Source organism: Mus caroli, chromosome 5 (assembly GCF_900094665.2).
Source record: "Mus caroli chromosome 5, CAROLI_EIJ_v1.1, whole genome shotgun sequence".
NCBI lineage: Eukaryota > Metazoa > Chordata > Mammalia > Rodentia > Muridae > Mus > Mus caroli.
The window spans coordinates 18,902,574-18,914,477 of NC_034574.1; the positions used below are offsets into that span (position 1 = coordinate 18,902,574).

At 43.2% G+C, this 11,904-nt stretch overlaps 1 protein-coding gene and 1 pseudogene across 7 annotated transcripts in view; one reads left to right on the forward strand and one right to left on the reverse strand.

The window, feature by feature from the left end:
- Positions 1–11,904, reverse strand: part of Fam126a (family with sequence similarity 126 member A) — a 120,859-nt gene that overhangs the window by 66,434 nt on the left and 42,521 nt on the right. For all 6 annotated transcript variants that reach the window (XM_029477391.1, XM_029477389.1, XM_021161836.2 and 3 more), the window contains 7 exons: positions 10,704–10,883; positions 9,566–9,646; positions 8,971–9,086; positions 8,576–8,671; positions 5,938–6,054; positions 1,179–1,266; positions 196–355 (listed from right to left, as the gene is read on the reverse strand). In XM_029477391.1, the coding sequence (XP_029333251.1) occupies positions 196–355; positions 1,179–1,266; positions 5,938–6,054; positions 8,576–8,671; positions 8,971–9,086; positions 9,566–9,646; positions 10,704–10,883 (838 nt within the window). The remainder of the gene's footprint in view (positions 1–195; positions 356–1,178; positions 1,267–5,937; positions 6,055–8,575; positions 8,672–8,970; positions 9,087–9,565; positions 9,647–10,703; positions 10,884–11,904) is intronic.
- Positions 1,516–3,297, forward strand: LOC110293936 (annotated as a pseudogene). The gene has a single exon (XR_002377897.1). The product of XR_002377897.1 is annotated as a COP9 signalosome complex subunit 1 pseudogene (transcript).

An 11,904-nucleotide genomic window follows, 5' to 3' on the forward strand; every position in this document is an offset into this window, starting at 1 on the left:
AACTTTAAGTATTCTTCATTCATATGCCTAACACAAGAAGTGTCACCCTCTCATTGTCTGTTTCTCTGCATGAGAACCCAGGGGCTTTGTTTACTAGGCTCCGATGGTGCTTTCCTAATGTTACAGGGTCTACCACCACAGCTGCAGAGCGCCATGGGAAAGAGCCAGGCGTGCTCGGACCTGAGGAGTGCTTACCATGTCTTTTCCACCTGTGGCCTCTTATTGACATGCTGGTAACTGCATTTCTTGATATTCTCGAGGAAGTTGGTGTGATTTCCACTTGAATACACCTTGTACCTTCCTTACTAGATTTCATGGCACCATGAGGCAATGAAGCCTTTATTGCATTAGCAACCTACAAGGAAAAAAAATCTTTAAGAATGGTAAATAGATGCATTATTTACTTTTAGATAAAATACAAGGCTAAGCGTTAACAAATTCACAAGAATAATACTTCCCCAAGGTATTTCAATATAATGATACCTAACCCTCCTAAATAGGGGGTAAGAGAGCCAGACGGATGCTTATACTTCAAGACACTATGAAGGAATGCGCTTTGTGATTGGTAAATATTAAACTAGGTTTCTTTCTCAGTTGCAAATGCTAACTGACAAAGATGTATTAGTGAGCTGAAATTCTGATAAGCAGAAGAGAGTACGATCAGTTAAATATCTTAAGTTAGTCAAATTAAATCTCCAAAGTTTATACAAGTGCTTTTTGTTTGTTTGTTTTTTGAGACAGGGTTTCTCTGTGTAGCCATGGCTGTCCTGGAACTCACACTGTAGACCAGGCTGGCCCCGAACTCAGAGGCTTGCCTTTGCCTCCCAAGTGCTGGGATTAAAGGTGTACACCACCAGCAGCTTATACAAGCACACACACACACACACACACACACACACACACACACACTCTGTCTTCACACATGCCAGAAGAGGACATTGGATCCCACTAAATATGGTTGTAAGCCACCATGTGGTTGCTAGGAATTGAACTCAAGACCTCTGAAAGAATAGACGGTGCTCTTAACCGCTGAGCCATCTCTCCAGCCCCATACAAACACATTTAAATACGATATTTTTTATTAAAGGCATTTCATATGCTATGAATTACTTCTCAATGCATAGTCCTAAACTAAACGATGATAAGTTAAAAATTGCATAATTAAGTGCAGAACCTACCAGCAGAGGCTCTGGATACAATTCTAGCTGGGCTCTGTATATAATATCATCCAGTGCTTTCTGAGCTAGATCCCATTCTCCATTGTATCTGCAAAACATGGGAGTTAAAGCATTATTTTTAATTTATCCTATATAACAAAACAAAACATAATGAGGAACTATTTATCTCTACTAAAGAAAGCAACAGAGGCGCGTCAGGCCAACATGCGGGGCAGCCCGGTGCCCAGCTCGGCCTTGTAGTCACCTGTTGTGCTGGGCCGCAAGTTGGACCTGCTGTGCACAGGGCTGCGGCTCAGGCCTGAGCGCCAGCCTGTCGGCCTGCAGGCTGCTCTCCGAGGGGGCCGTGGAACCCATGCAGATTGATGTCGATCCCGCAGGAAGATCCGCAGAACGCACCTGATGTCAACTACGTGGTGGAGAACCCCACCCTGGATCTGGATCAGTATGCAGCCAGCTACAGTGGCCTGATGCGAATTGAGCGACTACAGTTTATTGCTGACCTTTGTCTTCCACTGCAGGTAGAGGCCTTGAAAATGGCTCTGTCCTTCGTGCAGAGGACCTTCAATGTGGACATGTATGAAGAGATACACCGGAAGCTCTCCGAGGCTACTAGGGAGCTGCAGAATGCACTTGATGCCATCCCTGAGAGTGGAGTGGAGCCCCCACCCCTGGACACAGCCTGGGTGGAGGCCACTCGGAAGAAGGCTCTGTTGAAACTGGAGAAGCTGGACACGGACTTGAAGAACTATAAGGGCAATTCTATCAAAGAGAGCATCAGGTGTGGCCACGATGACCTGGGTGATCACTACCTGGACTATGGGGACCTCAGCAATGCCCTCAAATGTTACTCACAAGCCCGAGACTACTGCACCAGTGCTAAGCATGTCATCAACATGTGCCTCAATGTCATCAAGGTCTGTGTCTACTTGCAAAATTGGTCTCATGTGTTAAAGCTATGTCAGCAAGGCCGAGTCTACTCCAGAGATTGCTGAGCAGCGGGAGAGCGGGACAGCCAGATGCAAGCCATCCTCACCAAGCTCAAGTGTGCTGCAGGCTTGGCTGAGCTGGCCGCATGGAAGTATAAGCAAGCTGCCAAGTGTTTCCTTCTGGCTTCCTTTGATCACTGTGACTTCCCAGAGCTGCTGTCCCTCAGCAATGTGGCTGTCTATGGTGGCCTGTGTGCCTTAGCCACCTTTGACTGGCAGGAGCTGCAACGAAATGTCATCTCCAGCAGCTCCTTCAAGCTGTTCCTGGAGCTGGAGCCACAGGTCAGAGACATCATCTTCAAATTCTATGAATCCAAGTATGCCTCATGCTTGAAGATGCTGGACGAGATGAAGGACAGCCTGCTCCTGGACATGTACCTGGCCCCTCACGTCAGGACACTGTACACCCAGATTCATAACCGGGCTCTTACCCAATACTTCAGCCCCTATGTGTCAGCTGATATGCACAAGATGGCTGCAGCCTTCAACACAACAGTTGCAGCTCTGGAGGATGAGCTGACACAGCTCATTCTGGAGGGCCTTATTAATGCCCACATCGACTCACACAGCAAGATACTGTATGCTCAAGATGTGGACCAGCGTAGCACCACCTTTGAGAAGTCCCTGCTGATGGGCAAGGAATTCCAATGATGTGCCATAGCCATGATTCTGAGAGCAGCTGTGCTCCGCAACCAGATCCATGTCGAGTCTCCTCCTAGAGAAGGGAGCCAAGGGGAGCTGACTCCAGCCAACAGCCAGTCACGCATGAGTACCAACATGTGAAAGGCATTCCCGTGACCATCAGACCATAGTCTGCACACCTACTCTGCCTGTGGAAGCAGCACCTGGGCCTCCTGCCTGCTTTCCTCAAGATGAGACCCCGGACTGTGTGTGGTTCATTAGAGCAGTCTGGCCACTGGGGTACCAGTTGGTTGGCCTTCCACGCTGAGGTACCCTCTGCAGTGGTAGGCAGCCTGCCCATATGGCCACTTGGACCTGACTCTAGGTTTCTGCCCCAGTGAAACAGACCATGTGCAATTCCCAGGTAAGAGTACCTCAGACTCTTCCTGTCCATGTAGTTCTGACTACAGCAGTGTCTAGCTGAGTAGTCCATTAAAGTACAGGTTGATCATTGCAAAAAAAAAAAGAAAGCAATAGACTACATTTGCACATTGCTTAACATTCTATTCTCCTTAAAAATGTATTTTTAAAGTTCCTATTATCTGAACGCCTATTAATAGCAAATAAAAATTTATACATGTACATTTCTTCTCTAAGGAACATGAGTATTTATAGAACAGAAATCAAAGACCTAAGGCAATTTCAGGCATCTTACACTGTCAAAGTAATTCAGAACATAATAAACTATATACTTTAGAATAATTTTCTGAACAATTATGGACAAATTACCATGTAGTTCCCATGGTTTTACTGAGAACCCAAGCCTACCCACTTTCCTATGTAGTTGCTGCTTTGCCTCCTGAAGGCCATTTAGAAAGGAACATAATGCATGTTGCAAACACAAGAGATAAGAAATTCAGCATGTGTGTATTACATATGTTCAACTTTCAATGATATATCAAATACGTCCTAAAAATCAACTGAGTCATCCAAGTCAACAGACATATAATGGTCTCTGTCAATAAAATAAAGACGCATGAATTACATCAAGAGCACAAGAGAGGCTCTATAGGGAAAGCATTGCTCCCATCTGAAAGCCAAGATAAACCCAAGTTATCTTCAAAATTGTAACTTTTAATGAACCCATCACAGAGCTGAGGGAGAGCAACCAAACATCTAAGCCCAAGACGGGGAGGCCATAAGCATCAGATGGGAAGTAACTTAGCTCTCTAACAGATTCTAGTACAGTACAACGCTGGCTCTGGAGATAGCAGGGCTTACAAACCCCTGGAGCATATACATGGACTGTTCATGGGCTTCCCCAGCCCTCCTATATAGGCATCAGCAAGAAACATGGGAAGCAAGACAGGGACCAGAAAAGGTGGCCTTTGATGGTGCAGGCTTGAAGGAGTAGAGTGGCCACTGCCATGAGAAAAGCACAGGCCTGCCAGATACTTTTTTCATATGAACAAAAGTTGTACAGCTTTTGGGGAGAGACGAGCCAATCCTATTACCCTATTACCCCCATGGCACAGCTATAGAAGAACTGTGGCTCTGAGGAAAACAGGGATCTAGACCACAGTCTATGCTAAGACAACTAGGGGTTCTCTGCTTCAGAACACTGAGGGCCCCTCCCCAATAGCACACACCACTCAGGGACAAGGAGTCTGCCTAGACAGGGATCAGGACAACAAAGAAAGAAACTGTTGACATTCCAGCCCATCACTGCCAGGCTAGTGTACACTGAGAAATAAGAAAAACCTTCCTTTTCTTTCTTTCTCCTTTCCTGTCCTTTCCTGTCCTTTCCTGTCCTTTCCTGTCCTTTCCTGTCCTTTCCTGTCCTTTCCTGTCCTTTCCTGTCCTTTCCTTTCCTTTCCTTTCCTTTCCTTTCCTTTCCTTTCCTTTCCTTTCCTTTCCTTTTTTTTTTAACGTGTTGATTCTCTCTGGATTTCATATCATGCACTCCAACCCCATACATCTCCCCATCCCTTCAAATCTGCCCTTGCAACACCCTCCCATAAAGAAAAAACACACACACACACAGAAAACAACAAAACAAAAACCCCATCTCATTGTAGAAGCTTCAGTGTGTTACACGGTATACCCCTTTATACTTTTATCCATAGTCTTTACTTGCAAATGCTCATTACAATGAGTCGCTGGTCTGGTTCAAGGTCTCTGGCTTCTGCTACACTAGCAATAGAGGCTCCTCACTGGGTCTCCTCTCAGACATCCTGTTGTTGGCTTCTGCTGTGGAGATCCTGCAGCTTTGCACTCCAGCAGCTCATAGATGGGGTGGATGCTGGGTGGGACAACTCATAGTCCTGGATCTGGGCCTGGGTGGTAGCTGAGTTAGTCAGCCTGCTAGATCTCCTACACCCAAGCCATCAGGGCCAGCTCTCCAGTACTGCCCTGGCTAGCTCTTCAAAAGCCACAGCCGGCAAGGGGTAGAGCTAGCTCTCCTGTGCTCATGCCCTCCAGGCTAGCTCACCTATGCCCCCCCCCCCCATTTCCAGGGCCAGTTATACTGTACCACCCTGGTGAGGTGCAGGACCTGCTCTCCCAAGTGCTACAGCAGGTGAAGGGCGGGCTAGCTAGCAACATCGTTCTATTGCTGAAGGAGGGCCTAAAAATGGGAGAGGTGACCCTCTCTGAGGGACAGGCATACAGAGAAACCTAAAGGAGGAAAACTCGCCAGCAATCCAGCTCCCACCCAAAATACTAGGTAAAAGTAGGGAGATTTGTAGAGGTTACCCAGAATGTAACTATGGCAATAGTATAACAACCCTGCTGACACCATCCTGGCAAGTGCAGAGAGAGACACTTGTGTCCCTCCGTTTAGCTGTAAGCCCACTGAAGCTGTCTGTGAACCCCAAGAAACTGCAATCTCCCCAAGAGCCTCTCGCTGGCAGAGAAGGACTGGGCTGCAGTGCCTGCTGAACAGGGTGCTTGTCTTCCAGGAATTCAAGTCAATAGTCTGACAACTTGTCACCACACCTTGCAAGAGAGACTGGAGCAGAGACAATGACGGAGTTATGAGAGGCAGACTGTGGCTATGTATCCCTCTTGTCTTCTATAATTTGTTCCTCTCTTCATATGGCTACATTGAGTAGAACTCCTTTTTTTCTGCTTTTTATATGAGACACACTTACATGGCAAAATACACTCCCGTTAGCATCTGCACCATGAAGCCGGATGAAATCGGTATCCTGCTGCTCACACCTCTGTATTTTCTTACATGTTGTCGGGGATAGCCACAGACACATATCCTGGAAAGATGGAAGGAAACGTATTTGTTAAGTACAAATGATTCTCTAATATCTATGAACCAACAATAGAAATAACAAATCTACTATCTATAAAACAATCTTCGGATCAGAATGCCTGTAACATTTCCCTGAATATGATATACTGGTAAGAGATGGTAAAGCCCAAGGCAGGCAGTGTACACAGTTGGTGAGTCACACGCTCACTGGTTGGTTTACTAATTTTGATTAACTCAATTATCAGTAACTCTGGGGACATTATATGGAACTTACCATTAACAGGTCTTTAGTATAATCTTTAACTCCTGATTAAATTCTTGGTACAAACTTAGGATCGGAAAAATTACTATAACCCAGAATCAAGCTTCATGAAATATCCATTACAAATTTCAGACAGATAAAAAATTGTAATGCTCTTCCCAGATGTAGGGATGCACACCTTTAATCCCAGCACCTGGGAGGCAGAGGCAGGTGGATCTTTGTGAGTTCAAAGTTAGCCTGGTCTACATAGTGAGTTCCTGGACAGCCAGGGCTATATAGTAAAAGTCTGTCTTGAATAAAAGCTAAACAATAATAAAAATAATGCTAAAAAACATACAAGAAATAAAATACAGGCAGTTTTATACTGTTTACAACGTATCTAAACACAACACCCTTGAGAGAATTCTAAACAGAAATCAGAAGGGTTTGTGAGTTGTTTTTTTTTTTTTCCAAAGAAAATAACTTACATAAAATTCAGGCAACAAAACACTTATGATGAGAAGCAGGGCCAGCGACAAGTGAGACGCAGCTCAGAGGCCTGCTTCTGAACTACCTTTAGGTCCAGCACAGAACCAGTTATATATACTAGCCAGCCCACTATAATGCAATTAAACTGTGCTTTTAAAAAATCTCCTTAGGAGCAGGGTGGTGGTTGTGCATCCTTTGAGACAGGTGTATTTCAGTGAGTTCAGGCCAGCCTGGTCTATAGAGAAAGGCCCAGGATGGCCAGGGCTATACAAAGAGGGCCTGACTGCAAAGAGCCTGTTAAAGGAGTGCTTGCCTAGCATGTGTGAAGCCCTGGATTCCAGTCCTAGTGTTTGTGGGAGTGTCTACCTAAATAATGGGGGTCATGTGAAATTGCAAAACAACACATGGAGCATGCATGATCTCAGTTGTATGCAATTAATAAACAGGCACACAGTATTTCTCAGAGAAAGCTAGAGTTATGGGATTGCAGACCTGTTTTCCTTCCTTGTACATATATATATTGCCTAAAATGTCTATCATCAACACAAACTTAAAGAGAACAAGAAGTTTCTATTTTTAGGTAACTTACTAGAAAATGGCTGCTTTCTCACTTTGTGTCAGGAGTGATACAGTCCCAACTTGATAGCAGATTAATGAGTTAATACGACTGACGTCTATGTGTAGACAACACTACCACCACAAAGTCCCAGGCTGGAGCTGCTGAGTTGGCTCGTCAAGTGGAGACACTAATCACTAAGCCTGGCGACTTGAGTTCAATCCCAGCATCCCAAAAGGTGAAGAGAGAGGGAGAACTGACTCCTGAGCATTATCCCGACTTCCACAAGCCTACCCTGGCACCTGCACTTACACACACACACACACACACACACACACACACACACACACACACACACACACACACACACACACACACACACACACACACACACACATATTTAAAAGTCAAAATTTCCTGAAAAACATCTCAAATACCAAAGACCTTTTAAAACTATTTTCTTTTTTCAGACTTATTTTTATTTGTGTGTATGTGTGTCTCTCTGTGTATGGGCATGCGTGTGTGTGTGCTTTGGATCTTCTGGAACTGCACTTATGGTGGCCGTGAGCCATCCAATGGTAAGAAGCACTCTTAACTGATAAGCGCTCTGTCAAGGCCCCACAAATGTTTTCTTAAAAGGCCTTTAATTCAAAGGATGAACATAAGCTCACTGGACATTGCAAGAAACTCAAAACTCCTTAGTACCAAAAACAAAGTAAGTAGGGAAACTCAGGAAAAAATAGCTGCAAGTAGAATAAACCAACTTTTACTGCAAACAGAACACCCATTTACACTCATATTTTAGTGCTGAATAATATAGCCCAATAACCAACATATTTACCTCTATTTTTTTAAATGAAGAAAAACCATAATGCTATGTTTTCTTATTTTTTTGACATAAAAGTAGAACACAGTAAATATGGATAAATAAAGGCAAACAAGATAAAAAGAAATACCCAATCATATATTCCTCAACATAAAAAATGATTGTCATGCCATTGTTGTGAAGGTAACATAACCCCTTCTGACTTACCATTACATCAGTTGGACAGTCATGACTGTGCTTTTTGATGGCTACTATTTCTAAACCACTGTCTATGTGCTCAGTAGGCTGCACTGTACTTTGACTTATGTAATGCTTTAAACCAACAATCACACAACAATAACTTAGGTATGCAACAAATTAGTAGTCTTACATTCATCTACCCCAGGATTAGAAACCTAGGACATCTGGTTTACCTTGAACAAATCTGACAGAGTGACTGAAGAGAGACACTGGGCATGTAGGTTAAGGCAGCATTGTAACACAACAGAAGGAATGTCAACACTTCAAACCTGAAGACAAACCAAAGGAGTGTTAACTGACCTTGTGCAGCAGAACCAGGCTTACACACTACAGACACAGTAAGGAAACTCAAGGAGAAAGAAGGCTGCAAGTAACAGACCTGCAGCCTCCAAACTCCAGATAAGGCCTGCAGCAAAGCACAGGGCCGAACCTAGGTATGTCTGATTCTTTTCTAAAATGACTTGATATCCACAGAAGTGTTACATTTAACTCACTAAACATTATAAATTTACTGAAACAATTTTTAAACAACTTGGCATGCTAGGAGAATTGTGCCTTTGCAGCATACCTGTTCTGTGCTGTCAGCATCTCCCGTTGAGGATGGGGTCCACTGTACACGACTTTTGATAAGCCATGCTGGGACAGCGCACTCTCCGTCAGTGCCATAGACCCAATGCTGGAAGGCTAGAGAAGAGATGCTGTTTTGTTGAAGGTGATACTAAGAATGCACAAAGCATGGAGAGTGCCTACTAGGTGCACCATTTAGCTTAGGGATATTCAGACTGCCTGTCACAATTCCACCTCAAGATTTAATAACAAGTTAAAACTAAACTACAAATGAAAATCAAATTTTAAATTTCCAAAATTCCATCATAGAGTACACAATTATCCACTCATCCCACATGCAGACACAAATTAAGACGAGCCTTACTCATTACACAAAGATAAAAAATGCTTTTGATAAGGCTCTCACTGTCAGATCTTAGTTCAGTCCTTCAGTGATTTTGACTTCTCTTCTGAAAGAGTAAACACTCCGTGTGGTGATGATCAATACCTTTTGAGGTACTAACAATTCACTTCTGTGCACAGGTAACTAGACTCTAACTTAGGGGACTATTGGAGCTTAGGACCCAACAAATATACTTTGATAAAAAACTACTTACTTCATGATATACAGATGGTTTGGATAAAGATGGAATTGTAAAACTCAATACTTTACTATGTCCATGTTTGTCAACTATTTCCTACAAAAGTAAAAGAAAATATCTTAAAAGTCACCTTTTGCATGTAACATTTTAACAATAAAATTTAGTTACTAGGATAATTTATCCAGGTTTAATTTTTTGAGGTTATAATTACAACATCTCTCCCTCCCCTTTCTTCCCTCTAAGACAAAATTTTAAAGACCAGAATAAAAGGAATTTAAGGACAGTTAAAACTCTATTATCAGTTACCATTAGCATCAGTAGGTAACATGTGCACTGTTGCATTTTCAAAACAAAAGCAGAGCAGACCACATAGAAAATGTCCAACGACATTTAAGTTCCACTGTTCTCAGGATGGCTGCGGCACAGACAGTGTAGTGACTGTTCTGTACTAACAAGTTATAGTCTCTGAGTCGATTAGACATGACGTGTGTCTACAGAAGGACCTTGCCTCTGCTTTCCATCTTAAAGAACACAATCCGTAAGTATTCAGAATGTCAGTCAGACTGATACTCAGGCAGAGTCACACAAACTGTTAAATACAGTGCACATGCTCAGGAGACATGGGGACTTCCAAGGTGTGACTAGTGAATCTCATCTTAGGTCTTTCTACTGGCTGTGTGTGTGTGTGAGTGTGTGTGTGTGTGTGTGTGTGCGTGAGTGAAAGCAAAAACCAGCTTACAGATGCACTTAAACAGATGTTGAATTTAAAGATTCCACAATAGCAGTCATTAGGCATGGCAGCACACGCCTTTAATCCTAGCACCTGAAAGACAGGCAGGTCTCTGTGAGTTTGAGGACAGTCTATTTATTCTAAGTAACATGTTCCAGGCCAGTCAGGGCTACACTGTGAGGTCCTGTCTCAAAATAAAATAAAATAAAATAAAACCAAACCAAACCCCACTGGTGGTGGTATTCTTCTCATTATTATTAAATTACTATTACTATTATTTCATTCAACCCATAAAAATTTGTTTAGATAGTTATATGTGTGCCCCAATACCCTTAGGCTCTTCGTTCTTTTAAATAAATAGTAGTTTTACTAAAATGAAAAGCAGTTTTCCAAAAAGCACATGGTTACTCTGTGAATACAAACCAGGTTGTAAACCCCCAGCAGGAGAGCCTCAATGCAGCCGCTGCTGTGCACGTCTCTGCTGGCCGACAAGGCGAGGTAGCACCACATCAGCTCCGGGAGGAACTGCAGAGTGAAGCGCAGCAGCTGCTCCTCCCCACTGCGGTAGAACTCAAAGAGCTGGTGACACACGGGCTCTAGTAACTGCAAGAAGGGGACACGGTAAACATGGATGTGATGGCACTACTGTAGGAATTACACAAGGTTTCTCAAAATGGTTTTGTTTGAAATATACAAATGTTTTAATTTTCTTGAAGTAAAACCAGTCACTGGTCAGCTATCCCAGAAGGTTTAGATTCTAGTGGCAGGACACTGCAACATGTCAGCATGATGCTCTGCCACTGCAGAGCTACTCTCTGCTCACAGCTACCCTTCCTCAGACCCTGTTCTTACATCTTGGCTAAGCTGTTGGAAGCCTCTTCCTTACCACCTTTCTTCTTAATAGATTAGAAGTCAACATATAAGAGTTTGTCTGCAGGGCAGAAAGAACTAAAACAGGAACAAGCCCACAGCTTGCTCCCATGTGTGTGAAGCCTAGTGTGAAGACAGTTACAGAGCCATTACACCCAACCCACTGTTAAAGCCATGGTTACTGTCCCTGCGTTTTATACATAAATTAAAATCTTCTATAGCCTTTTTCTTTCCCACTCTACTCCCAATTAAATTATGTTAGTAGCACTATCTATATCTTTATTAAAGACTCTTAAAAACCAGAAAAGCAAGTTAAGAAACTCTCATATTTGTCAAGCGTTCCTTTAAGTCATACATTGCGATCAAACACAAAACATGGTCGAACTCGTCAGGAGAGTGGCAGGCGCTGGTTTTCAAGGAAACCTGAACTAACTACATATTTCATTAACAAGTAGCAGATTAAATCAAGACACCAAGCAGCTTTCTATTACCAATAATTACAACAAAGAGAAACCAATGGATAGTGTAAATGTTTATTTCAAACAGACTAAGTAAGTAGAGTAAGGAGCAAGTTCAACTATCCTCTTCTAAAAGCAGGCCTTGGGATGTGGCTCTGACACAGACTGCTTTCGACTAGCACACCCAAGGCTGTGGGTTCCATTCTCTGTGGCAAAAAAAAAAAAAAAAAAAAAAGCAAACGAGGGGGGTAGGTAGTTGATGTGTTTTTAAAGTGGTGCATGCCTTTAATCCCAAC